A 12880-nucleotide genomic window follows, 5' to 3' on the forward strand; every position below is an offset into this window, starting at 1 on the left:
ATTAAGGACATATGCTGAACATATCTACAATATTTCTGGTAAATGAAGCGAGTCAGGACAATAGAAATGAGGATCGTCGTTTTGTAATTGGAGATGTTTGAATGGCAGTCGAGAAGAAATGCCTTGAGACGTGAAGAAGAAGAGATGAAGACCACGTTTCAAACTCCTACAGCTATTGTGAGGAACATGTGCGTGAGAAATGATCCTGGCAAATTGTCTAAGCTGTGTTGTTGTTTTTGCTGCTTCATGCCTTTTCAATGGGCATGTTATGCGTGAGCATTGTGATCATTTCATGGTTTCCCAGGCCAGAAGAAAAAAATAAGGGAGGGTTTTGTTTGGCTGAGGAAATAAGAATCTTGTGAAGATGTTAGCTAGACCGTAACCAGTTGTCAAATGAACGCTTGTGAAAGAATGCCAGCTCGCCTTGTGGTTCGGCAAAGTAAACCAGGTAACCGGATCAGTGACAGTACCTCTCAGAGAGCTCTCACACACATTCGTTTGGTTAATCTTTTACAATTGCCTTTGTTTGTTGGGTTTGCTCTCACAATTTGAGTGTAATTCTCTCTCTGTGTTTGTCTCTCTCTCTCTCTCTCACCCAACCGGCATGATCAGTATTTCATATTGTTGATGTGGTTAGGCCATGGGTTTGTTGTGCCGCACAGTTCAGTTTACGACGAGAATTAAGAGGCTTAAGACGTGTGACCAGTTCAACGGCTCGCCCAAGCATAAATATTTACGCTTACGTTACGACGTTCCATTTACGATCTTTACGTTTTTCCTCATCACATTTTTTTTTTGTATTATCATTTAATTTTTTTTGAAAAACCGCCAAAAGAAGTGAAATATATAACAACAACAATTACAAAAAAAAGATACACAATTATAACTGCAAATACACAGGCGTAGAAAAAAAAATAAAAACAACAAAAAGTTCAGAAAAAAGTAAATACCCAGTGAAAGTCAAAAGACAAGATAAAAATATCAAAAGAAGAAAAAAAAACACACACAGCTCTAGCAGAAGAAGCGCAAATACAGAAATCAGTCATCAACCACAATAAAAAAACAGCAACAACAACAATAAAAAATTAACAAGAAAAAAAGTTATAAAAATCCACCATGGAAAGAATAATACGCTCATTAAATTACGATCTGCAATTCGATAAAGACGCCCAGCATATCTTGGAAAATAGTCACACGGATCCCAGTACCACGCATGCCATCACTTTGACCTCGACACCCACCGTTGCCAGTTTGGATACAGCCCACCAACCCATTGTTGCCTCCCAGCACATTACCACCACCAGTGATTTCCTCTCCAAATTGGGTGCCTCCATCATCAATTCCATACAACTGCAGACGGCTCCCCTCAATCTACCCTCGGAATCCTCCTCGCCCATTATCCATCCGGAAAACATGGATTTCTCCAATCTCACACCCCATCACGTCTTCATCGATTCCGGCAACTATGACACAGCCATGGATGAGCTGCAAAAGCAGGTGGAATACGATCAGTTTATGAATGAGGTCTGGATTGGCATTGTCTTGATTTTGATCTTGATTTCAATGGTGTTCTGCTTCTGTTCCTGTTTCCTCTATCATCAGTTTCGTGTTTGGAAAAGAAATTGTAAGTATTCGAAATGAATTTGCAAACGATTTGAAATTCTCAAAACGTTTTGTTGTTGTTGTTTGCATATAAGTGACAACTATTTATTTTCTAACTGCTCCTCCTCCTCCTTGTTGTTGTTGTAAAACCAATATGAATTTTAATTTCCAATCGAAATGGTGAAAAAAAAATCGTGAATGATTACCAAGTTTTTGAATTTTAATTTATTGTTGTTTTTTTGTTTTCTGTTTGGACTTGGCTTAAAAGCCATTACCATCCTCTCCCAAAACGGAAGTGAAATTAACGCAACAATTAGAAATTTTTTTCTTGTTGTTGTTTTTGCTTTTCAAAACTACAGGCAGTGAGTTAACAAAAAAAATATGAAAAAAGAAACCATAAATTACCGAAATATTCCAAACACCAAAAAAAGTGGAGTTACAAGTGTTTTGTTGTACAGACAGCAACAACAACAAGAAATGCATTACAAAGAAATTTTTGGGGTTACAATTTGAGGGTTTTGAAAAGAAAGACATTTTTGGAAGCGTGAGAAATTTTTTGAATGACAAAAGAAAATAATTTTGAAATTTTGCTCCAAATATGGGTCAGGGGGATAATAATTGGAGAAATATTAAAGGAAAAATATTAAATATTAAAATAAATTATTTAAAGAAAAAAATTGAATTTTTTTCACAAAAAAAAAAAATATTGAAGTAAAATTTTCAAAATTCATGAAAATTAAGAAAATAATGAAAAAAAGTTCAGGGATTTGAGGGGAAAGGCAATTTTTTCCAAATTCAAAAATCCTAATCTCTTTTAAATTCGTGAAAATTAGGAAAAATAAAGAAGGACTATTCGAAGACCTTCTCTATCCTCAAGACCCACGGTTGACGTTCATGGGTCTTCTCTTTAAGAGGATACCCTTTAGAGACTGCGGCCCCCTTAGACAGGGCTGGTGTGTCAATTTTATCCAACATTAATATCAAAGCTATTATAAAACATGCCCCTGCCTTGATGATAACCCAAGTTTGATCTTTGTTAACCAGCGCCGCGAGGATAATGATATTGAGAAATTAAGAAAGAAATAAAGAAGGTTAGGGATTTAAGAGGAACGGCAATTAGTTTATAAATTAACATTTCAATGCCTTCTATCTTCTGAAGACCCAAAGGCAGCCCTATATTTGTCGATGGCCTCAATAAGATTGTCAAGGAAGAAAGCATGATAGAATATGCTATTTATAAAAAAAAAAGTTTATAGCTTTCCCATTTAGGAGGATCTCCTCAAGAACATAAGAGAAAATCTCTCATCTCTAGAAGGTGATTTACCTGCAGAGGATCTATAGTAGGTCTTCTATTTATAGATAAAGAACTTTGGAGAGATATTCTGTCTCTAGAGACCCTTTAGACTTTTAGACGTTCTCCTGGCCATAGAAGCCCTTTAGAAGGTATTCTTTCCTTGGAAAGATTTCAGATGGACTACAAACGATTTTTTTTCATGTCTCTGTTCATAAATAATCTATTTCTTCCGAAGACTCGAAATTAATGCACCTTATGAAGGTCTTGGGAAAAGGTTTTCTGTCTCTGGAGATCCTTAGAAGCCCTTCAGATGGTCTTCCACCTTTTATTGTCAAGTATTATGTCTTCTGAGGACTTCTTCTTTAGGACTTTAATCTATAAGTTATTTTCTCTAAAGAAAACCCTTAGAAGACCTCTAAAAATCTCGTGTCATCTGAAGACTTCCGGAAGTACCTATGTCCTTAGAGGACCCTCTAAATGGTTTCTGTCCATAAAATATTCTCTGAAGTTCTTCTGTCTATTGCAGAAACTTAGCAGCTTTTTTTACCAATAGAAATTATTCAAAGTGGCTTCTGCCTATCAAAGAAATATGAAAGTTCGGTACTTAGATAACCTCCAAAAGTTCTTTTTTCTCTGTATAGAAGATTTTCAAAGGATCCTCTGTCTATAAAATACCTTCCAATATATATTCTCGATCAGCATTACATTCGATGTCGATTTAGCGATAATCGTCTATTGTATATCTGTCTGTGCAAATCACTCTAGCCTTCGAACGAAATTAAGTAGATTGATAAAATTTTACTCAGATGTGTTTTAGGCATGCAGGACTTTTGGTATTTTTTTTAAGTTTTAGTCAACAATTTCAAACAGAATAAATTGACAATTTTCGTTCCTTGCATTGAACTGCCCTTGTTATAGCCCTTCATAGAACCATACCTCCCGGTATTTGGTATTTTAACGCTTTTTGCTACATTTTCCAATAGATTTGTCTAAAAATTGCTATTTGTACTACCTCCTATGACAGAAAATTGCTTCGACAGATCTACGCTTTCGTGTAGCCCCCATATAACAATACCTTTCGATATTCGGTATTTTTTAAGATTTTGGCCAAATTTTCTGTTGGATTTTTTTCCAAATTTGGTATCAAGAGTTTGTAACAGCTTCTACCTTTGGTGGCAGAACATTGTCCATATAGGTCCACGTTTTCCTATATCGACCATATTACAATACCTTCAAATATTCCGGATTTTTATGATTTTGGCCATAGTTCTTATAGATGTGTTTCAAATTCGGTATTTTTAGATCATAATGGGTTCTACAACCGGTGTCAACCACGATTTTCAGTATTTTGATGATCCTAGCTACATTTTCCACGATGTTTTGATACCTGTATTTAAGACTCCCAATCCTTGTTGTGGAACATTATTTCCCTTTTTAAATGACGCCCAATATAACGGTTCAGCTCACTTTATTGTTTTTTTTTTTTTGTGAAAATTTTAACTGCATTTTTTAACGGATCTCTCTTGTTTTTTTTTTAATTAAGTGAGGGAACACGTTTGAAACCATATATATTTTTATTTAAATATATTCAAATATTCCAATTTCAAACCGCAATTTCACATTAAAATTTTTAATGTTTTTTTTTAAATACATCTGATCCAGTTGATTTTAAAAATAGCTGCGACCACTTTCACAAGAACACAAGAAATGCCGCTCATCGATAAAGTTCTTGTTATACATTATGATAATTGGCCAATGAACCGAAACTAGTTGGCCAATGAGAAACGGTACGATATATGCAAAATATATGCAGATTTTATGGCCCAAGGCGGATAAACAATGTCAGATATAATGTCAACGATTTTAAATATAAATGCAAATTTCGATTTTTTTGTTTTTTTTTTTTTTTGGAAAAGAAGAAGGGGAGGAGAAAAACAATAATTTTTATTGATTTTAAAGCAGCATAAAAAGAGCGCAACTAAAAAAATATATAAAATTTGGAAAATAATTTTGGGATTTTCAAGAATCTCCTGATTTCTCTTAAATGCCCTTGGGGTCCCCGAAATTATGTTTTTTTTTTAACAACAGGTTTGGCTTTTTTCCTCATAATTTTGAAATTCCAAAATCCTTTTGATTTTCCCCGAATTTCCATTGGAGGTCCCCGAAATGATGTTCTTTTTAATAAAGTACGCAATTTTTGTGATATTTGCTCACCAAAAAAAAACCCTGACACACGCTTCTATCCAAAAACAAAATCCGCTGATAAGTAATAACCCAATTTTGGCCACTGATAAGTTATTGTTTTTATTTTTGCAAAAATCTAAGGCCATAAATTTTGTTATTAACATTACTTTGGCTTAATTTAAGTTATCAAAAAAATTTGTTTAATCGCTTATAAAAATCTCAGATAGCGTAGCGCTGGATGAGAGAACAAAATTCAAACAGAATTTTCTAAGGTTGGGTTTTTATTTTTTTGGCAAACAGAAAAATATGGAAACAAATGGCGAATATCAGACATTAGAGTGATATCACATTTAAGATGACAGCTGTCAGTGGCAAGACATCTCAGAGGGTCAGGGGAAGAACAGGGTATCTACCTCCTCCTAAGTCAACACACATACCATCTGAGTAAATATTTGCCTTGGCTTGGTTGGAGATGGGAGAGATGACAAAAAAAAACAAAAAACTAAGGCAAACAGTTCTTGTCTTTCGTTTAGACCAACAAACAGTTAAAATAAATATTTAAAATAAACAACAACAACAAGAAATATAACCATTATCTATTTTCAAAAACCATGTTTACTGATGATCATCTTTTCTCTTCTGCCTTCTCTACAGATCGCCACACAATGACCCAAAGTGATGATGAGGATAATATTAAAATCAATTTGGATATGGAAGATCCTGTTCCCGAATACACTCTGGTTTCCGGTCTACCCTCGTATGAGGCAGCATTGGAGCTGCTGCACAAGAATCCCCAATCCTGTCTCATAGTTCATCCCAGTGTTTTTGAGATTTTCAATGGCAATGAAAAGTCACAAAACATGGAGCAAACAAGTGTTTCCTCAGCACCTGGAACCCCCAGCAGCGAGGCCATGGCCTTGGCGGAAAGTTCCACACCTTTATTGGTGGAAAATTCCAACAAAACACCCACCGCTTTTGTCCTGGCGCCATTGGTATCATCGGCGGCCAATGTTGTCACAGCTCCCCCCTCGCCACCACATTACAGTTTGACTAGCATAAATTTGGTAAATGAAAAACCTTCAGCTCTGAAAACACAGTCTTCAATGGAAAAGTCCTCTGCCTCGGCGAAATCCAGTGATAAATCTGAAAAGTCATAAATCGAAGATGAGAGTTGCAAGACTTGGATTCTGTCATAAAATCTAATTCCCATAAGACTGTGATAATAGGAAATAATTTAAATCATTATTTTACCAAAGGCAATGGACCAAAAGATTATTGAGGAAGGAAATATCATGTTTTCCTTAAAGGATTACCACTTCGGGGACAAAAGGAAGAGCCCAGATCCAGGATTAGAAACATAAAGAATTTGAAGAAAAAAATTAAATTGGCAAGTCTAGGTGAGAAGGTATCACCACCTTTGGAACAAAATAAAAAGGAATTTAGGGAACTGATTTCGAGGCAAATTTCGGAAACACCCACACATTTGTAAATCCCATGAAAATCTGTCATGGAACTTGTAATCAAAAATCATTCCCCCAAATTTTTAATATGCTCCAATCAAGTACTCCCCCTTATCAGTCACTTTTTAGTCCATTGCACAAACAAAAACCCCAAAATATTTTTATAGAATTATTTTTGTATAGTCCTAAACTGTGATTAATCCATGGTCAACCACATGCCCATGTGTGCGTGTGCACATGTCTGTGTCTTGACATATTTTTTTCTACTTAAATTATTTATTTACACAAAAAACCACAACCAATTTAGACTGTATACAACTTATTTTTATCGCTATGTATAAATAAATGTGTGTTAACTAATTCTAAGTTATTTATAAAAAAAACATTATTTCAAAAAAATATGAAGAAATTAACGAAAATAAAAACATAAAATTATGAATTATTGAATTAAAAAAATAAAATATTGTTTCTTTTTCCCAAAAAAAAAGAAAAAAATGGGGATCCATAGAAGACATTGGCACTAAGTTTTAAAAGAGAATTTTTTTCTTTATAAAAAAATTGGGAACTTATAATTGTCCCTTTCATAAACAAGGCCCAGTGGATAAAAATTATCTAGGAATCCACCACAGACTCAAAAAAATAATCTAAAATTGGAGAGAGTTGCACAATTATGCTCTCTCAATTTTTTATACTCTCTGATTACATTGTTTTTTAATGGCCCTGATTGAGAGATCGGATAAAAATTACGCTCAGTGAAGACATGCCTGCCTGGCCGTGATCTAAAATAACCAGAGCTCAGTAACTCATTCGAGTTCAAGTAGAAAGTGAAAATCGCCCGAATTTTCACATAAAATCGGAAAGTAAAGAGTAAACTTGGAAAACTTGTTCTCTCCAAACACTTCCGAGCGCTCTTGAACAAATAGGGCAAAAGAGGCACAAAGAAATGAAAATCAAGATTTACCAGAAAGAAAGGTAGAGATGGTTAAAGAGAGAGAGAGAGGGAGACTCTCAGTCATATGGCTACAGTGGTTATCTATACTTCGCACGAGTTTTAGTGCTCTCCGAGTACTCTTGAGCGAACAAGGCAAAATAAAGGCACAAAGAAATGAAGATCGAGATTTATCACAAAGTACGATAGAGATGGTTAAAGAGAGATAGATATAAATAGATAATTATTCAAAAGTTTGAAACTTTGTGGTGGAGGTACTTGATAGAGTGCATCGATTTCAATTTTCGCATCTCACCTACCAATAATTAAAATTTATAAGGATTTGAAATGTTTGGAAAAAAATGGTGGTTGTTTTTATGAGGTAAATTATTTTCTGTGCACATTTCGACCTTTTGTGGGGGTGGTACCGGAAAGAGTGGATCGATATTGTCCATCTCCCAACTCAAACTAAGTTTGATAATGATATTACGATGTACCAGCTTTAAGCCAAATCGGAGACTTACAGACGGACACCACTCTAGATTGACTACAAATGTCCTGAAACGGATTTGATTCAAAGAGGCCTAGGGTCTAAAGCCTTTATTTCGAGGAGGCACTTTTTGGGCGTATCAAAGAATATATAACCTCTGTAGAGTCTCTCTCTTCAACTACCTCTATCATACTTCTGGGAAATCTCTATTTTTGTTAGAGGTGTACCAGAAGGAGTGGACAGATATTGTCCCAACTCGATCGAAGTTTGACAATAATATTACGATGTACCAAGTTTGGACTAAATCGGAGACTCCCGTTGAGAGTCATCGTGCGACCAGACAGACGGAAGGACATTCGGACACCCCTAGATCGACTCCAAATGTCCTGAAACTGATTTGATCCAAAGGACCTAGGGTTTCGAAGAGGTACGTTTTGTCCGTATAAAATGATATATACCCCCTCTCAGAGAAACTCTCAGCCATATGGCTGAATAATTATCTATCTATAGATATAAGAGAGTAGTAAATAACTGACTGACTGACTGGGACTCAAAGCCCAGACGAAATGGCTGAAATTTTGCACGAGGGTCAGTCTTGGTGCATGGGCGTGTTATAAGGCTGGGTTGTAAAGGGTGGGTGTAAAAGGGTACAATATTTACTAAAATTTGATTAATTTGGACAAAAAACAAATAAGCTAGAATTGTGTAATCTAGAATGGGAGTCACAGGATATGTGTGCCAAAGGGTTTTTTAGAAATTGAATCCTTAAGGTTACGAAAAGTTCTAAAATTGGTATTATGTGAACATATAGCGCTAAAAACTCTTTATTTGCTATGGAAATCAAGATTGGAAAGTAAATTTAATAGATGAAGGTGGTTTTGGAAATGTGAACTAAGTGTGCGAAAATGTGTACTAAATATATGAATCTGTACAAAATTTGTACGAAAAGTACAGAGGGGTACTATATTTGGTTAAAGCTAAAGCTCTAAAATTCGATATTAGGAATACTGATGGTGTTTGAGAGTTGCCGGTATTTTAGAAATGTGTCCTATTTTGTACTAAAAGTTCCAAATGGTACTAAATTCGCTACAGAGTGAAGGGATGGAGCGGAAATTTGATATTTATATAACTAATTGTGTGTGTGTGTGTGTGTTTGAGATTTGGCGGTGATTTTGGTAATGTGAACAATAATTGTACGAAATTTACTAAATAGTACTAAATTTGACACCGAGTGAAGAAATAGAGCTAAAATCCGGAAATTTCCCATTTAGATTACTATTGGTATGTATGTTTGAGATTGAGGCAGTGGTTTGGACGTGTGTACTATATTTGTAGGAAAAGTACTAAATGGTACTAAATTTGGTATAGAGCTGATATACGGAAATATGATATTGAGTTATGGTAATGATTTTGGATATGTGTACTATAATTATATGTAAAGTACTAAATAGTACTAAATTTGGTATTGAGTGAAAGAATAAAGTTAACATCCGGAAATTTCATATGGAGATGTCTGTTGATATCTGAAATTGAGATTTGTCAGTGGTTCAGAAATATGTACTATAATTGCACAAAAAGTACTTTATGATACTAATTTTTTTTATTCGATTAAGGTATAGGGCTATAATCCACAAATTTGATATCTCTGTTGGTATCTGGATTTGTCATTTGGCGATGGAGGACTATAAATAACCTTTGGAAATCTACCAAAGACCAGAAGATTTAACAAATTCATTGAATTTTCTTCATAGAATACTTTTAGGACCCATTTCAAGGCGTCTCCTTGCTATAGCAAACCTCTTAAGACTTCCTGCCTCTAAAGTACAAAAACCACGTCTCATGTTTTTATATATTTTTTAAATTTTATTTTTTATTTTTAATTCCATTTATTTTTCTAGTGAATGAATCCGAAGATCTTCATACGTCTGTCATCACTCATAATTTATAAATTCCAGTGAATCACAAACCTATAAAACTGAATACTAGATGTCAATAAAAGTGATTATAAATCATATTATAGAACAATATTTTTATTTTCTATTTCTACGTAACCACATTCTTTCTAGTTAATTTAGCAATTACTCGGTTTAATTTTCATAGCTTCCACGTGCAACCCTTATTCACGAAAACTATAAAGCCGAGTAGATTCTAAAACTTTTATTATTTCACTGAGTTTCTACAACTGGCTAATGGCTAAATAAAAGCCCCCCGAATGCGGATTTGGTCAAGGAAACGGGTTAAGCTCAAAATGTCAAGTTTCTCAACACAGAAGATTCAAATAGAAAATAATACAGATTTTATGGGTTTTAATTAATTAAAAAAAAAAAAACACACACAAACAGCTCATCGTTTAATTTAATGATCCACGGCTAGAGAATACCATAGCTGGCAACAAAATGCCGTAAACCCGTTAATATAGCTTGGCCATAAATAAATACCTGATGGCTTACAACTAAAATAAAATCGTAACAAATTTTGGGCATTTTGGTATTTTGCCTCATAAAATTGTAAATTTATGATGAATTTATAATTGGGGGCCCCTGCTTGGCCACACATTTCCCAATCAATCCTAACAACCATCCCAAGCAGACTTTAGGGGTCCATTTGCATGTTTTTTTTTTGGCTCTATTCCACATTTCAAAATATTTCCTCTCATAGCTTAGGCTTAATCAAAATTATGTTATCATTTTCAATTTGGATGTCAAATAAATACGGCGAACATAACTCATGTCCAGCGCTGGAACCTGAAATGCATTTCGAGAGGGTCTTTTAATTAAAAGTCCATTTTTTTAATTATGAAAATGTGTTGTAAAACATGTCGCTTACACTGCACGGCCCATGGCCATGAAATTTTTGTTGTTGTATTTCTGCTGCTGCTTCTTCTCTTAGCTGTTATTTTTATTCCAACAAAAAAAAAACTTAAATAATAATTTCCTACAAGTGAAAGTGGCCAGTTGGTGGTGGTGGCTAGGTAGGAGCAAGAAAAACCAGCAGCAACCTTCCATAATAACCGAAAACTTAATTTATGGCCGAACAACATCTTAAAGGCCTGGTTCAAGCACAAGTAACAACAGCAGCAGCAACAACAACGAAGACAACACTAGGCAGAGATTTTCCATAAATTCCAACTACAACTGTTTATGGAGATAATAATGGACAGTGGGGACCAAAGGGAGAATATCTTAGCTGGGGGTTTCTTCCTTAAACATAGATGGGCCTGAAGCTCTTTTATTGACCGATAGATGAGCCTGAAGCTCTTTTATTGACCGATAGATGAGCCTGAAGCTCTTCTATTGACCGATAGATGAGCCTGAAGCTCTTCTATTGACCGATAAATGAGCTTGAAGTTGTTCTATTGACCGATAGATGAGTTTGAAGCTCTTCTATTGACCGATAGATGAGTTTGAAGCTCTTCTATTGACCGATAGATGAGCTTCCAGCTCTTCTATTGACCATAGATGAGCTTCCAGCTCTTCCATTGACCGATAGATGAGCTTGAAGCTCTACTATTGACCGATAGATGAGCTTGAAGCTCTTCTATTGACCGATAGATGAGCTTGAAGCTCTTCTATTGACCGATAGATGGGTTTCCAGCTCATCTATTGACCGATCGATGGGCTTCCAGCTCTTCTTTTGACCGATAGATGAGCTTGAAGCTCCTCTATTAACCATAGATGAGCTTCAAGCTCTTCTATGGACCTATATATGAGCTTCAAGCTCTTCTATGAACCGATAGATGAGCCTGTAGCTCTTCTATGGACCTATATATGAGCTTCAAGCTCTTCTATGGACCAATAGATGAGCCTCCAGCTCTTCTATGGACCGATAGATGAGCCTGTAGCTCTTCCATTGACCGATAGATGAGCTTCCAGCTCTTCCATTGACCAACAGATGAGCTTGAAGCTCCTCTATTGACCATAGATGAGCTTGAAGCTCTTCTATTGACCGATAGATGGGTTTCCAGCTCGTCTATTGACCGATAGATGAGCTTCCAGCTATGAGCTTGAAGCTCTTCTATTGACCGATAGATGAGCTTGAATCTCTTCTATTGACCGATAGATGAGCTTGAAGCTCTTCTATTACCCGATTGATGAGCTTCGAGCTCCTCTATTGACCGATAGATGAGCTTCGAGCTCCTCTATTGACCGATAGATGAGCTTGAAGCTCCTCTATTGACAGATAGATGAGCTTGAAGCTCTTCTATTGACCGATAGATGAGCTTGAAGCTCTTCTATTGGCCGATAGATGAGCTTGAAGCTCTTCTATTGACCGATAGATGAGCTTGAAGCTCTGCTGTGGGCTATAGATGAGCTGGAAGCTCTTCTATCATCTACTGTCCATATATGAGCTCCCACCTCTTCTATCGGCCATAGATGAGCTTGAAGATCTTTTATTGGCCATAGATGAGCTTTGAGCTCTTCTATCGGCCATAGAAGAGCTTGAAACTCTTTTGGGCTTCAGGATGAGCTTCAGGCTCTTCTGTCGGGCTTGAAGCTTTTTTAACCATCCATATAAGAGCTTTAAGCTCTTAATCGAGTGTATGTCTCTTCCATCGTCCATACAAGCGACGTAAATTTCAAGCCCCTCTATTCCTTAATTTATTTTTTTTTTTATTCCCCATTTTTGATTCATCGGTTTACTGTCTCCAAGTTACCCCTCCTGGCATCCCATTACCATTTTACAGAAATAAGTGCGACAACTTTAATGAATTGCAGACCAAAAACAAATGCATTTCGTTTTCATTTAATGAACATCTTCTTGTCGCTTTCAGGCAACAATGAATGAATGCATGAATGGCCAATACCAACCGGCCAGCCATCGGCATGGATGCATAAATTCATGAATAGCTGTCACGTTTTCATTTTCATTCCTCTGGCCGGGAGGAGAGTGAATTTGGTCAAAAAAACACACCGGGATTACCT

At 35.8% G+C, this 12880-nt stretch overlaps 1 protein-coding gene across 1 annotated transcript; it reads left to right on the plus strand.

The window, feature by feature from the left end:
• The first annotated feature begins 655 nt into the window (after window positions 1-655).
• Window positions 656-6940, plus strand: LOC101892995 (protein commissureless 2). Its single transcript, XM_005175798.4, has 2 exons — window positions 656-1624; window positions 5735-6940. Exons 1-2 carry the CDS (start codon window positions 1117-1119, stop codon window positions 6235-6237), a joined length of 1011 nt encoding a protein of 336 aa, XP_005175855.1. The 5' UTR covers window positions 656-1116; the 3' UTR covers window positions 6238-6940.
• The last annotated feature ends 5940 nt before the right edge of the window (window positions 6941-12880 follow it).

This window comes from Musca domestica, unplaced genomic scaffold, assembly GCF_030504385.1.
Source record: "Musca domestica strain aabys unplaced genomic scaffold, Musca_domestica.polishedcontigs.V.1.1 27, whole genome shotgun sequence".
NCBI classification, from domain to species: Eukaryota; Metazoa; Arthropoda; class Insecta; order Diptera; family Muscidae; genus Musca; species Musca domestica.